We start from the raw sequence: 13,394 nt of genomic DNA, 5'->3' as shown, positions 1-13,394 counted from the left end.
AGTGATTGGTGCACATTCACCACGATCCACCTCCATTTCGAGTTTGCAAGTTTTTCTTTTTACAAGGTACTCATGCTTAGTACATGCATGTCATGAATATCAGTAATAGTTCTAAAATAAAATAGCAGACAAACTAGTTTGATATTTAGGTCCGATTTAAAAAAGCGCTAAGTGAGTTGTCGGAGTTTGAGGTTCGCTATTTTAGAATAATAGCCGACAAAGGGGAGTTTGAAGTAACGTGTATTATTGTCATCAATGTTCCGGCTATTTTGAGAGGAGGACCCGTCAAGATACCGCTTGAAAGTTCTTTCAATAATATGCGAAGGAAAAGAGTTACGTTTTAAAGCGTCGGAAAGTTTCTTAAGATCGTTTTGAAGGCCGGAAGAGATGTTGTTGATTTTGTGGATACGGTCAATAAGAGTTCGGATAAGGCCAATTTTGTAGCATGATGGAATAAAACTAAAGAAATTTGTTAGGAGACTAGTGTAGGTTTTTCTTATGAAAAACTGAGAAAACACAATCATTCGAAGAGTTGTCGATAAATATATCAAGAAAGGAGAGTTTACCATCATTCTCTTTTTCGAAAGGGAATTTTATGTTTGGGTGCTGTGAATTAATGTAATCAAAAAATGACATAGCATCCTGTTCATTGTGGAAGACATAGAAGATGTCGTCAACGTAACGCCTATAAAGCAGAGGGCGAGTCGAATGGTTAAAATTATTTAGCCATGTTTCCTCGTGGAAACCAAGAAAATGATTAGCTAGGATGGGTGCTAACGGAGAACCCATCGCTACCCCATCAACTTGGTCATAAAATTTTCCATTAAAAAGAAAGTGAGTCTCAGCTGTGGCGAATGAAAACAGTTTCTTGAGGTCGGATTTTTTTGATCAAAAATTGAGGGTTATGCTTGAAAATAAGATTAACAGCAATATCGATAGTTTCATTCAACGGAATATTGGTAAAAAGACTTTCAACATCAAAGGAAATGAGAAACTTGTTGTTAAGATCGAAACTCCTGAGCTCTTCGACAAAAGAGAATGAATCTGTGACCGAATACTTGTTAGGTAAAAGTGGAGCAAGAAGAGAACTTCAATACTTGGCTAAATTATAATTATAAGCTCCAATAGAGGATACAATAGGTCTAAGAGGTGGTTGATTGTGATTTTCACGTTTCTTATGTAGTTTGGGAAGGCCATAAAATTTTGTTGCTTGTGAACCCTTGGAAAAAATATTAGTGTTGGTGTCGTTATCGATAGAATGTTTTTTCTTGAGTAAACTAATGAAACATGTAAGTCTGCCTTCTCTTAATAAAGTGGGATCTTCGTCTAGTAGTTTGAATTTAGATATATCATTAAGTAAATCAAAACAAGAGTATAAATAAATATTACGGTCTAAAATAACTACTCCGTTACCTTTATATAATTCTCAAGCCTGATAAAGGTAATGTTTCTTTAATTTGTCATGCCGTTTGTCGTCTCGGTCTTTTAAATTTCGCGCCATTGCACCCGTTAATATCCCGATGTGTCACACAGTTCTGTGCGATGAGGCAAGTAGCTAGAAGAACCAAACACAGGTTTGTGAACAAGCCAAGCGCCGTAATCTGCATTGTTATAACGAGTGCAGAGATGAAAATCCTCAAAGAGAAAACGAAAAGAATGTCCGAGTTTTGAAGGTTTTCATGCTCGTTTGTTTAGTAAACTCATATGCGGTAACAAAAATCAAACACAGCTAACACTCGTACATTACAAATATAGTTTCGTGTTTAAAAACAAAACAGAACAGAACAGGTACGAGGAAACTTGAAAATATAACTAAACTGGCATAACTCATACCAACTGCGGTATATTGATTGTAAATTGATTGAATGCCCTCGACCAATCAAATACTTCATAATTTATTCACTCTGAACCATAAACTTCTACAGAATGTCCTTCCCATTTTACGGGCTGGAGCCTCCTTATTTTATAAAAAACTTTTCTTTTTTTACACTGATCAAGTAATAACTTGCTAACTGGATTCAAGGTACAAATATATTCAACACTAACGTCTACAATAGAGATATACAAAGTAAATATTGAGCATACTTTTGCGAGCTTTCATGACTTCTTTGGTTCTATTGTAAAGTAAATACAGCCAACAAAACTGAAGTCATTTATAAAATATATCAAGGACAAAATCGGCATCAGTTTTGATTTACAATGGCAGTTTCCACAATCTATTTTTTACAAAAGCACCTTAAACCTGTTGCAGTGACATAGATTCTTCTAAAATAACTTATATTCATCAAAATAAATTGGCAGAGCAATCAAACTTTCAAAATTCCTTATTAGATAATTATATTGGCCATTCTCGAAAATGACGATAAGTCTTAAGGGTAGTCAGTCTAGGAATATTCACACCATAAATTCACTCGAGCTCGTTACTTTCCGATCAGAGATCCTGGTTATCACATTACATTGTTCGTGTTTTGGAATCTTTCCTTCACATTCTTTCTCTTCTGTTCCACACGTTTTATTCGGTCCTTGTTTAACTTTTTCTCGTCTCTTTCTCTTACGATGAAGGACAATCACAGTGCCAGTGATTAACCCTGACACAGACAACGCACCAACGACGCCCACCACAGCAAAGATAACAACTAAAAGGAAGGAAGAAAAAAAAGATTACCTAAAATACAGCATAAGGCAACCAACTGAAATAAATGGCCAAAACCTCCAGTGCCTCACCATCGTCATCATCATCACCGTCGTCATTACCGTCATTACTGTCATCACCGTCATCATCGCCATTCAGAGTAGAATTTTGTGCTGTTCTTGTGTGCTGTGTTGGGCGGGGTTTATGGATCGTCTCAACAGGAGAGGTGCTTGTCGTTCCATACAATATCAAGGACCAGCTATAAAGAACCCCTAAAACGCAGAACATACTTTATCACTTATCAAATGGTGTTGATAAGCTGCCTGTAGTAAAATAGTAAATGATAATAAGCGAGACATTGAGAGACCTTCTACGTTTTCAAGACTTGGTCAACTGGTAAAATAATTAGAAGTATGACAATTAAACCCAACCACAAAAAAATTAGGACAGTCCAGCTGAGAGGGTGCCTTATCATTTCCTCTGCTTCTCAACACGTTAATGAATGGTTATTTCGTTAACTCTAAATATGCGGTAGGAATTTATGATGGAAATCGCCAGTATTAAACTAAAATAAGAGGGTAAGGAGAGAGTTACAGAGCGTACATACCTGTACTTGGGTATCGTAAGTCAAAATCTGAAATTTTCAGCTCCCAAGTTCCTATAGGACTTTCTCCCCAATGAAATAGAGTTGTCATGACCCAGTCCGTCAGATTTTTAATTCCTAGAAGATTATCAAATTTTCGCTGTCGCGTCATTGGAGATGTTGTATCGCTTGGGGCCTTCAACTGTAGGGACAAATCTCCGCGGTAAAGGAAATCAAGATTGACTTTTATCTGGACGTGTTCCAGGAATTTTATCGGGCAATCCTTCACTTCCATTGAAGCTGAACCTGGGATAGGACTGAAAGTGAAAAGCTTTTAGTTTTACGCCAAGTAAGCTTAACTAAGCTCACGACGATATCAGTGTCTTTTCCGGTAAATGAATTGCATATTTTAACATTCTTGGTCTAAGACGAGCAATTTAAAAAAACAAAAAATTTAAAACAGAACAATCAGAGGTATGGTAAAAAGTCTTGAACAATATCGGTAAAAAACTAAACACACACACACACACACACACACACACACAACAGAACAAAGCAGAACAAAACAAAACAACAAACTGATACCACAGAGTTACTTGAAATTTAGATTAGAAACTTGTTCTCCTCAATTTTAATATCACATCACATTTAAAACCTAACTTACACATTCGTATCATTGCTTTTAATCTCGCATCTCTCCTGCGGAGATACTCTAGTCCAGTTCTTCGCTAGGCTGACCATCCTTCCAGCGTCCATAAGTCCGAAGCCATAAACCTTACTAACAAATAAACCCGCTTTGTTTTCTATCCAATGTCCTCGCTTGAGAAGAACTCCTGCGACTCCTGGAGCTGGTCTTGCACTTTGGACTATGATATGTTGCACGTCACGCCAAGTTAAATTAGCGCTGTAAAGAGAAAAGGGTCATGTAAACATAAGAAAACCTTCACTCGTTCTGACGAAGGGTTAACGATCGAAACTGCAGCTTTAGAAACTCCTCACGGTGGCCAATTTATATAATCAACTCAGTTGATAAACCACAGTGCCAAAGTTTCTTCTTTCTTCAACAAACTAGTTCCACTTGGAGATTGTCTTTAATAGCAATGTCGGCCTCAACAAGGTTAAAGCGCTGGCTGCATAAATGACTACAATAACTAACCAACGAATCGAACGCTGAAATTTTCAATTTTTCAACCTGGAAAAAACTATTTGGGATGAGATACAAGGAACTAAAAGAAGACCTCAATTTTCACAGTCCCGTTTACTTAACAAGGGTAAAGTTTATTAGCTTTATGTGAATAGAGGGCACGTAAAATGTTAGCTTAAATAGATAAATGCGATGTAACTACATGATTACTCCCCTGCCACACTAAAAAATTCGCGACAGTGAGCATCTACATTTATCTGAGTAACCTTACTTTGCTTGCAGAGTAAGCGCAATCAGTCCTGACGCCATGGCAGTAGCCGCTGACGTGGCTCCAAAGTCGCTTACACACCCTCCGTTTTCATCGGTGGTTACCTGTGTTTGAATAAAATGCAAGCTGGCAAACTATACCAAAAATGGACTTTGCTGACAATGTTAACCTGTAAAATCAACACAAACAAAATCTGAATTTAGGTGAAAACTTAAATTTTCTTTTACTTACGACTGTTCCGATTTTATTGATCGTATCTCTACTGTAAGTAGTGGCCATAATTCCGGGGCATTCTTCTGCGTACGTTGGTTTGGTGCCATCTTCATTCACACCGTTAATAGCGATGGTGTAAATACTATTCACATAACCATTGTATGCACAGCTGTCTCCAGTTGGGCCGCCATTGCCAGCTGCAAACGTGTAGATGGCACCCAAGCCTCCGCGACCCTGTTGAAAAACGACTCTTAGTTTAAACCATGCCCGGAAACAAATCACGTACGCCTAATTTTTAAGTTGATCTTGTTTTTGTTTGTTTACTTCTTTCCTCTTCTCGGAGGGAGGGAAGGGAGGATGTCTACCAGGGAAACACAATGTCCACAAAACGTATTCATAAACAGATAACGGACGTCTGGCAATGAACCAAACGAGGTGATGGAAACAAGATAACGTTAGTCTCCTAGGGCAGCTGTAGACACTAAAACAACCCACAATTCCTCTATTCGCTCCGACGAAGGGCTAACGCTCGAAACGTCAGCTTTTGTAATCATTACGGTGGCCAATTTACCATTTCAACTTTGTTGATATATCCAAATTATATGTAGACACTAAACCCGCTCAAAGTAGAGAGAGAAATCAACTGTAAGTGTTATATCCTTGAGACATAAAATGGTATTGCAAGCCAGTAGGAACTAATTTTTACATGAGGGGGGGCAAGGGCATGGGCCCCCTGCCCTCCCTCCCTACCCTTACCGCACTGTATTAGTATTTGCATATACCTTGTCTATACCACGTTTTATGGCTGCACTGGCCAATGGTCCAGGATCCTCGATCTCCAAGCCCATGTCCCCAGGCCCCCAGCTATTGGAGTAAATGTCAACACTTTCTAGTTCATGAACCAAGGACTTAGCCTCGATTGCATCAGTTGACTTTCCATCGGTATCAAAGATATGAACTCCTGATCATGGACAAGATGAGACAAAGGAGATTGACATTAATTCTGATTTATAGGTTTCTCTGTCCTAAATGTACACAATGGAGTTAAACAGACACTTGATAACAACAGTTACTGCTATCCTTACATGTAAGGTCAGACTTCTATCAAAGATCATGAGGCATCAACTGAATAATAACAAAAAAAGGCTGCCAGTCCTTTTAACATGCACACTGTATATCCTATAAAGCCAGTCAACCAAGTAAAGAGGATTCATAACATAACATTATTGAAATACCTGCAATTTTAGAGTTGTAAGCCAATCCCCTCCCACATATCCTATTTGCTGCTCCAGCAATGATTCCAGCACATCTATTTCCATGACTACAGAGGAATTACAAATATTTGTGTATAAAATGGAAATAACCCTAAGAAATGACTATGCTCAAATTCAATATGAATGATATAAACTAATCAGTCCAAAAAAATTTGTCGATGTTGTGGTTCAATTTCATCCTTTGTTCATATCTTATTTCTATTGTAATTTGCATTTCAAACACATTTCGATACACTACTTTACTGTCCAACAGTGCTTCATCGCTCAAAACGAGTACAAATATCTTGCAGTATTTGTAATCCAGGGAACCAGTTGAAAATTCACCTGCACTGAAATAACAATTTGGCATGTTTGTATTTCAACTCTCCCTAAAGGCTCGTCAAGATACAGCACAACTCGTGAAAATACTCAGCCATACTACACAACAAAATGTTTAATAAGATATATTTATTATCCAACTGCACAATGTAGAGTGCAAATAACAAGCAAATAGAGTACAAAAATCTTGCAATATCGTACAGTTGGTTGTTTGGTACTTCAAAAAACACTTAAACCATTTGCTTAGCTTTTCCCAGCTTCAAGAAATAAGCAGAAATACTTGACAGAAGAAAAAGTAGTTGAATAATAAATAACTCATTAGACACTTTGGTGTGTACTATTTCCTTTTAGGCTCATCAAAATATGGCATAACAAATAAAAATTAATATATGCAAACGCATGTGAGTCAATGTAAATAGTGCAATGAGATGCTAGTTTTCACACTTTCAAAGTAATAAGAAACAAAGCTGAATGAAATTCAGTTATTTCATAAGTGAGTAAGCATAGTTACTTACCCTGGTACTTTTTTCCCTAATTTTGCTTCTGTTCCATCTACATAATCAAAACTTTTGGATAAATCCTGAAGAAGCAAATGGGACAAAATGCAATCATATTCCTACTCATACTGCACTCTTGTTAATTCTTGTTAACTCAGAATAGTGCCTGAGAGTTCTAAAGGGCGTGCTTTTGTACACTGTGTGAGTTATATGTGATATAAACAAAACTAACAAAGAAGCACCCTTCTTAACATTAAAGTTCCAAACCATACTCAATGGATTTTATCTTATGAACAAATTAGATATAATGAAGGATTGTAAAAACCAGTGGAAAAAAAAACAGTCAAGTGAACTTTGAACCCAGAACATTAGTGATAACTTACTCATAGTTGTGACATAATTGTATTTTCCATAGAATTCATTTATATCAGGTTCTCCCAAATCTTATGACACTCAACCATTAGCTGAATAAATTTAATGATTACAATGTATTTGAGTCACAAGCAGTGAGCAGAGCTCTACAATCATGAAATTTGCATTTCTACAACCTTAACCATTTTGAGATATAATTTGAAAATGGAGTTTTTCAATAAGAAAAATGCCTCAAATAACATTCAAGATATCTTTTTTCAAGCCAACAATGTTTACCGGTAAGTTCTTACAAAAAAACAAACAAACAAACAAGTTAGCATAGTGACAATGTCATCCACTCAACTAGATGTTTGTCAAATGAAAACGAAAGCAAAATTATCTTAAATTGTATCAGGAATGTTAAAACTTTGATTCTTAGCTGTACATGATGTATTCCACACATACAATATTGCTGCCCAGGCCACCAACCACATAAAGGTTCCAGAACTCCCTGATGCAGGAGAATTTTCACAGCTAGCCATTTTTAAATGTTGGATTAAATAAGGCTGAGAAGGTGTGTTACCGTAAGAAAAAGTGATACATAACTTGCGTATCTCTGGAATATATGGAATTTCAAGGGAATTGAACATTTGTACATATGAAGAGCGCATGAATTCTTTTAGCCAAGACTGGTCTCAGAATCATTAGACAACACACATAAATAAGCTACTTGATTAAAAATTACATAGTTTTCTTGTAGATCAGGATGGCTACCATCAACTCCATCATCAACTACTGCCACCAGTATTCCTTTACCAGTATAACCTGCTTCCCAAACAGAGGTGATACCATATGTTGGCTCCATAGAACTTTTAGGTCTCTCCTAAGGGAAGAGACATGTTGTTAACAGGATCGTTGTTGATGCAGTTTCACTGGCAGCCAATGCCAAACAATTGTCAAAACAGCTAGATGTCATCCCAGCTTGCACAATCTTAATTACTAGTGTACTTCTTAAATGAATTATAATGAGCAACATTTGAAGAAATAATGCAAGAACAATTTCATGGTTTGTCTAACAGTTGTGCTGCACCACACAATTAGCCCCTTTTTCTGTACATTCTTCCCCTAAATCCTACACAATTTTAGATGTTTTACTAGCACCCTGTCAGAAGCCCTAAATAGAGATAGCTTACTTAGGGCTGGCAGGATGATGTCTGATGTGAGCTGGTAGTGAATGCTGCCTTGAGTTTGCTAGCATTTTTAAATCAAACAACCAAACTTTAGCTAAAAAATAAGATAAGATTGCTAGAAAAACATTACTTACAATGTACCACTGCTCTCTGAACAAACGATCTTCTACAAGCATTGAAAATAGTTTATATGTTTTCTCCTGCTGGTGCATAAACCACTTAACCTGAAAAATGCAAGACTATAAACTTTGCATAACCTTCACATAAACTGATGGTTTTCAATAATATTAATCTCCAGAGGTATCTGAATATTCTAAAAGAATTTGAGAGAGATAGTAATGCTGTTTGAGGATCACGGCCACCATTACCAATGTTAGGTTGCAAAGGAATTGGAACAAGGATAAGTCCACAAACCAGCATAAACTAACTAAATTTTCAAGCTTATAATTATCAAATGATAAAACTGTCCAGGACTTGATACTAACGGTAGCCAATTATGCAATGTTTAACCGCCTCCCGGTTAGCTCAATGGATACAGCGCTGGACTGTTGTGTGGGAGGTCGAAGGTTCGAGCCCGACCGGACCAATACTCAGGGTCTTAAAATAATTGAGAAGAATTTGCTACCTTTCTATAACATCAAGAAATGGTTAGATATTCTAGTCTTCTCGGATAGGGACGAATAAATGGAGGTCCCGTCTCCTGCAGGGTTAGGGGTAGGAGACGTTAATTTCCCACACACGAGATTACTGTGTGATGGATGTCCTCCCCTGGGGTGGGATGGGTGGGAGGGTGGACTAGCACGAATGGTTTCTATGTTCCTTTCTAGTCCTTCCCCACTGCAAAACTTAATGCAGTGAAAACGGACAAAATTAAATTAAATTAATTAGCTACAGACTAAAATAAATTCAGTTTTCCCAAGTGGTTTTTTATTTCTAACTAGCCAGTTTGGCTAGTAAACAAACTGAAATTGTTGTAACTAAGTTACTAAGTTGTCACAAGCTACTTGGCTTGTAAGTTGAAAAGTTGTATTGAGCACTGCTGTCCCTACTAAAAGCTGTCTCTGATAAAAACTGTCCTTGATACTTCTTTGGTTCAAAAGTGAATTCTGGCTTTTATCAAATGAACATTCCAATTGCTCCAGATTTCAACTCAGCCCACTTCACTTTTCAAAGTTTTCTGATTTAAGATGCTTGCCCCTGGACTGTCCTAGCATGACTGTTGTATTTTCTTCCAGCCCTCTTTATCAAACAATTAACTGGGATTTCAAAGTAACAAAGCATAATACAATAAATATCTCCTACCTTTGGCTCTGACTGTAACTTTGCATCAGCCTGTAAAGATATTTGTGTCTTTTCTGACCGTTTTTCTAATCTAGGATGTGTGAAGACATGATAGTCCTGAAAAAGCTGAAAAGATAAATTGTGTTAAGTTTGGTTGGTCAGGCTAGATGTCTAGATCACCTTTTCCCAAAGAATAACTAGGACACAGATCTGAAATAGTGTAAACACTGACTGTGATCTCCGACAGACAGGGCAACCTGAAAAAGAACCTAATTCAATTTTCTTTCTTATTAAGGTAGTAATCAAAACAATCAGAACAAAGGTTAGTGTCAGCCTCTATTTTTTTCTACCGATTTCAAGTCATGTAATAGTCCTCTAAATAACTCTCTTTTTTTTACTTTCCTCTTGTTCACGATTATGTTCGCGTAAGGTAAGAAAGATAAGCCTACGAATAAGCTCAAGTGCTAGAGAGTTTCTTTCGAACCAATTGATGTCTTGGCATGATAGTCGAAAGAAGCGTAAGGTGCAGGTGTTTGGCAGCTACAAAATACAAATGGCAACTGTAGGCCCCAAGAGAGTAAATTCCGACGGGCGACATGGCATTGAAACAGCGACATCGGGGAAATGAAAACGCGACTTCGAGCACGACATTGATGAAATTGTGACAGCGACATCAGAGCCTTCCGAAACGGCGACGTGACAAAGTTGAAATTCAGACGGGCGACATCTATACCCCCCTAAAAGGGCCTCACTGTATGAAGAAACGTTCGCCTAGTTTCAAGCGTCAATATTTTCCATTGAATAGCCACACAATTTTAGCTGAAAGTCACCTAAATTCGCTCTGACGAAGGCCTAACGCCTGAAACGTCAGCTTTTTAACTCGTTACGGTGGCCAATTTACAACTTCAACTTAGTTCATATAACCAAGAACCACCATATAAATGACATCACATAAATGGTATCAAGAGAAAGTACTAGTATTAGCTTCTTTTAAAGGTAGTATGCTTCATGAAATGACTGGAAAATAACTTACATGTTTATCGTATATAAGACCGTGTTTCAGTGCTATCTCTTTAGCCACTCGCTGACCATGAACTTCAACTGCCCACGAATTGGTGAAGATCTCTTTGGCAGTAATTTCGCGTCCACAATAGAATGTTATCAACAGGACAATTGTGAAAAACCCAGTGACAGGAGAAAAATAGAACGCCATCGCTGCTCGTCGTCGCAATTCGTGGCTTTTCACATCCTCTGCTTAATTCGAATGGCTCGACTGGTGGATCTGGGATCTAGGATCCTGGTGACGAAGAAAAGGTTTTACTTCTACGCGACAAACGATTCGTTTAAAAAAAATCGGGCGACAAATACCGCAGGATGGAAATTACAACAGCTCCTTCCCAATCCGACGATCTTCAGAGGTTTAGAAATATATTGGGATAAATATGAAATGGAAAGCACAGCGCGGTCTTGATGATTACCTAAACTTAACTTGTGCCCGTCGTACGTGACCTGAATATATAATTAGCTTTGCGAATATAAATAATTTAATGATCAAACCATGGAGACCTTAGTTGGAAAATTGGTTGAACCGTAAAAACGATGATATTTCGTAAAAGATATGCTACATGTAATAAAATTTCGAAATAAATTAGTCTTAATGCTTAATTATGACCAAATTATTCATCTTTTCCAATCTAAGCCCGCTTGAAAAGTCCTGTAACACTGAAGCGGAAACTCACCATGTCAATTGTGATTTTGTTAGAAACTCCTTCTGTTGATGTTTCAGTCACGTTCTCAGCCGCATGAGTCATAAACCCCTCTTCAGTGCTGACTGTAGCAGTAGTTCCTGTTTTATTTATGATCACGTTCCTCTGTAAACATATTGATCACGAACGTTTCTCAGAAACGTTCGATAGATCCCGCCGCGCTGAAGAGGAACTTTTCAACCTTATGAGCTTCCTATATTTCCCAGAATCGTCGTTTACGGATTAACAGGGGAGGGGAGGGGGCGGTAATTCTAGAGGAGGGTGTTTATTTGGGGAATAGAGTTATTTCTGGTGAGGTATGTATGCCTCTCTGGGATCAATTTTTGCCTTCGCTTGTTTGAGGGTCTAAATGGGGTAATGGCTTTCACGGTAATGACTACGGCCTCGGCTACGGCTACGGTTACGACTGCGGCTGCGGCTGCGGCTGCGGCTGCGGCTAACTGCCTAGGCTACGGCTAATAGTTAAAACTGGTAAATTTTTAAGCCAATGGCTAAGTCTTTGCCGTTTTACTGCCAACGGTTAACCCCATTGAGACCATCTTGCTTGGGTTCAACCTTGTGACTGGATATTGGGATTTTCAACGACGTTCACAGACTGTAAAAGTTATCGCGAAATTAATGAAAGGCTCAAAATCTCTTTTTTTAATATATGAACTTCGTCTTTACAATAATTATACTCAGTCGAGATTGTCGCGAGTGGAACACTGCCAAATCCGTATTCTCCCCTTTTCTAGTTCCCATCAAACTCTCAATAATTTGACTCGATTACATATAATTATTGGAGAAATGAGATGAAAAAAAGTTTGCTCACCACTCTGTGGGGAATATGCTGACACAGCTTCCCACAGGCCAAGTGCTGACCGGTGTTGTTGATGTCAATTTCATACCTGAGAAATTCGTCCCCCAAATTGGGAATTTTAGTGGAAAAGCTCACGTCAAAGTAACTTCTTCAAACGAAGAAATGACAGTCACCACTGAATGACAAAGACCGGCATGTGTAGTCAGGATTCATACGCAGACAAACTTATACGCCACCGATATCCATCAGGTTTGTTTAACTAAAATTTGCCTTCGCCATTAAGGTTTTTACGTCCAGGCCTCAACTTTACTACAAAAATTTAGGCTTTCATAATAGTTACAAGAAGATTTTCTTAGTCAGGAAGGACCATGCAAATTTTGTCTCTTGAATAAAGATATGTACTAGGAGAGGTTCCACTGTCTATTTCTCTTAACTTAAGAGAAATAGACAGTGGAACCTCTCCTGATCAATCTATTACAGGATTATGACAATCCTAATACTTAAAAATAATGCTAAGTTTGCATCACGTTTTCAGTTTCATGCGTAAGAAGTTGTAATGCTGATCGTGACTTTACTCTCTGATTTTGTTTTGATCACGTTCTGCTGTGATCTTATTTCTTTTTGAAAGCATCTTGAGCCGTCAATTTCAGGTATGTTGTTCTAACTTTTGGTTACGAGAGGGTCGCAATGGGGTTGACCGTCAACCGTCAAATGGCCAAAATATAAACCGTCAACAGTCAAAAACGCAATATTTTTACCGTCAACCGTCCAATAAGCAAGCCAATGCCTGGTAGCCGTCAAATGTCTCAAATATCCTTAATTAAGAACTAAACGATTGCCTTAATTGGGGTCAAGTTCTGTTGTTTATAAATAAAAGTTTTTTTTACAAATATACATTTATATAAATCATTTACCCACTTGTCACGAGTAAAACTGTTTAGCGTCAGAACTGACTTCTGGTGTGGAAACACTTCCGGTATCGTAAAACGTTAGTCTTTTAGTAAGGAGAGGTGTTATAAATTAACAGTTCTCTACAAACGCCAAATTCGCGCATTTAGTTCGTTTTCTAAACGACATT

At 37.8% G+C, this 13,394-nt stretch overlaps 1 protein-coding gene across 2 annotated transcripts; it reads right to left on the bottom strand.

The window, feature by feature from the left end:
• Nucleotides 1-1,875: 1,875 nt before the first annotated feature.
• Nucleotides 1,876-11,702, bottom strand: LOC111346486 (furin). 2 transcript variants are annotated; one of them, XM_022953774.2, is made up of 14 exons: nt 11,491-11,702; nt 10,785-11,048; nt 9,773-9,877; nt 8,605-8,694; nt 8,026-8,163; nt 6,948-7,012; nt 6,076-6,161; nt 5,623-5,801; nt 4,859-5,074; nt 4,631-4,731; nt 3,880-4,119; nt 3,240-3,532; nt 2,725-2,904; nt 1,876-2,636 (listed from the first exon to the last, which is right to left on the bottom strand). In XM_022953774.2, the coding sequence occupies exons 2-14, from the start codon at nt 10,962-10,964 to the stop codon at nt 2,395-2,397; spliced, it is 2,115 nt and encodes a 704-aa protein (XP_022809509.1). In that variant the 5' UTR covers nt 10,965-11,048; nt 11,491-11,702; the 3' UTR covers nt 1,876-2,394. The 2 variants fall into 2 exon arrangements, with proteins under 2 accessions (XP_022809509.1, XP_088604051.1); XM_088747925.1 differs by lacking the exon at nt 11,491-11,702 and adding an exon at nt 11,120-11,241.
• Between the last annotated feature and the right edge of the window lie 1,692 nt (nt 11,703-13,394).

Source organism: Stylophora pistillata, chromosome 2 (assembly GCF_964205215.1).
Source record: "Stylophora pistillata chromosome 2, jaStyPist1.2, whole genome shotgun sequence".
In the NCBI taxonomy this organism is placed as follows: domain Eukaryota; kingdom Metazoa; phylum Cnidaria; class Anthozoa; order Scleractinia; family Pocilloporidae; genus Stylophora; species Stylophora pistillata.
The sequence above is the reverse complement of the archived record's forward strand: the minus strand, read 5'-3'. Positions and strand labels throughout refer to the sequence as shown.

Bases quoted from the DNA above. Each gene is read 5' to 3' on its own strand.
- LOC111346486 (XM_022953774.2), bottom strand. From the start codon at position 10,964: ATGGCGTTCTATTTTTCTCCTGTCACTGGGTTTTTCACAATTGTCCTG. The intron at 2,905-3,239 runs GTATGTACGCTC...TCTGCGTTTTAG, and splicing joins CTTACGATACCCAAGTACAG to GGGTTCTTTATAGCTGGTCC. The intron at 2,637-2,724 runs GTGAGGCACTGG...CCTTCCTTTTAG, and splicing joins CGGTGATGATGATGACGATG to TTGTTATCTTTGCTGTGGTG.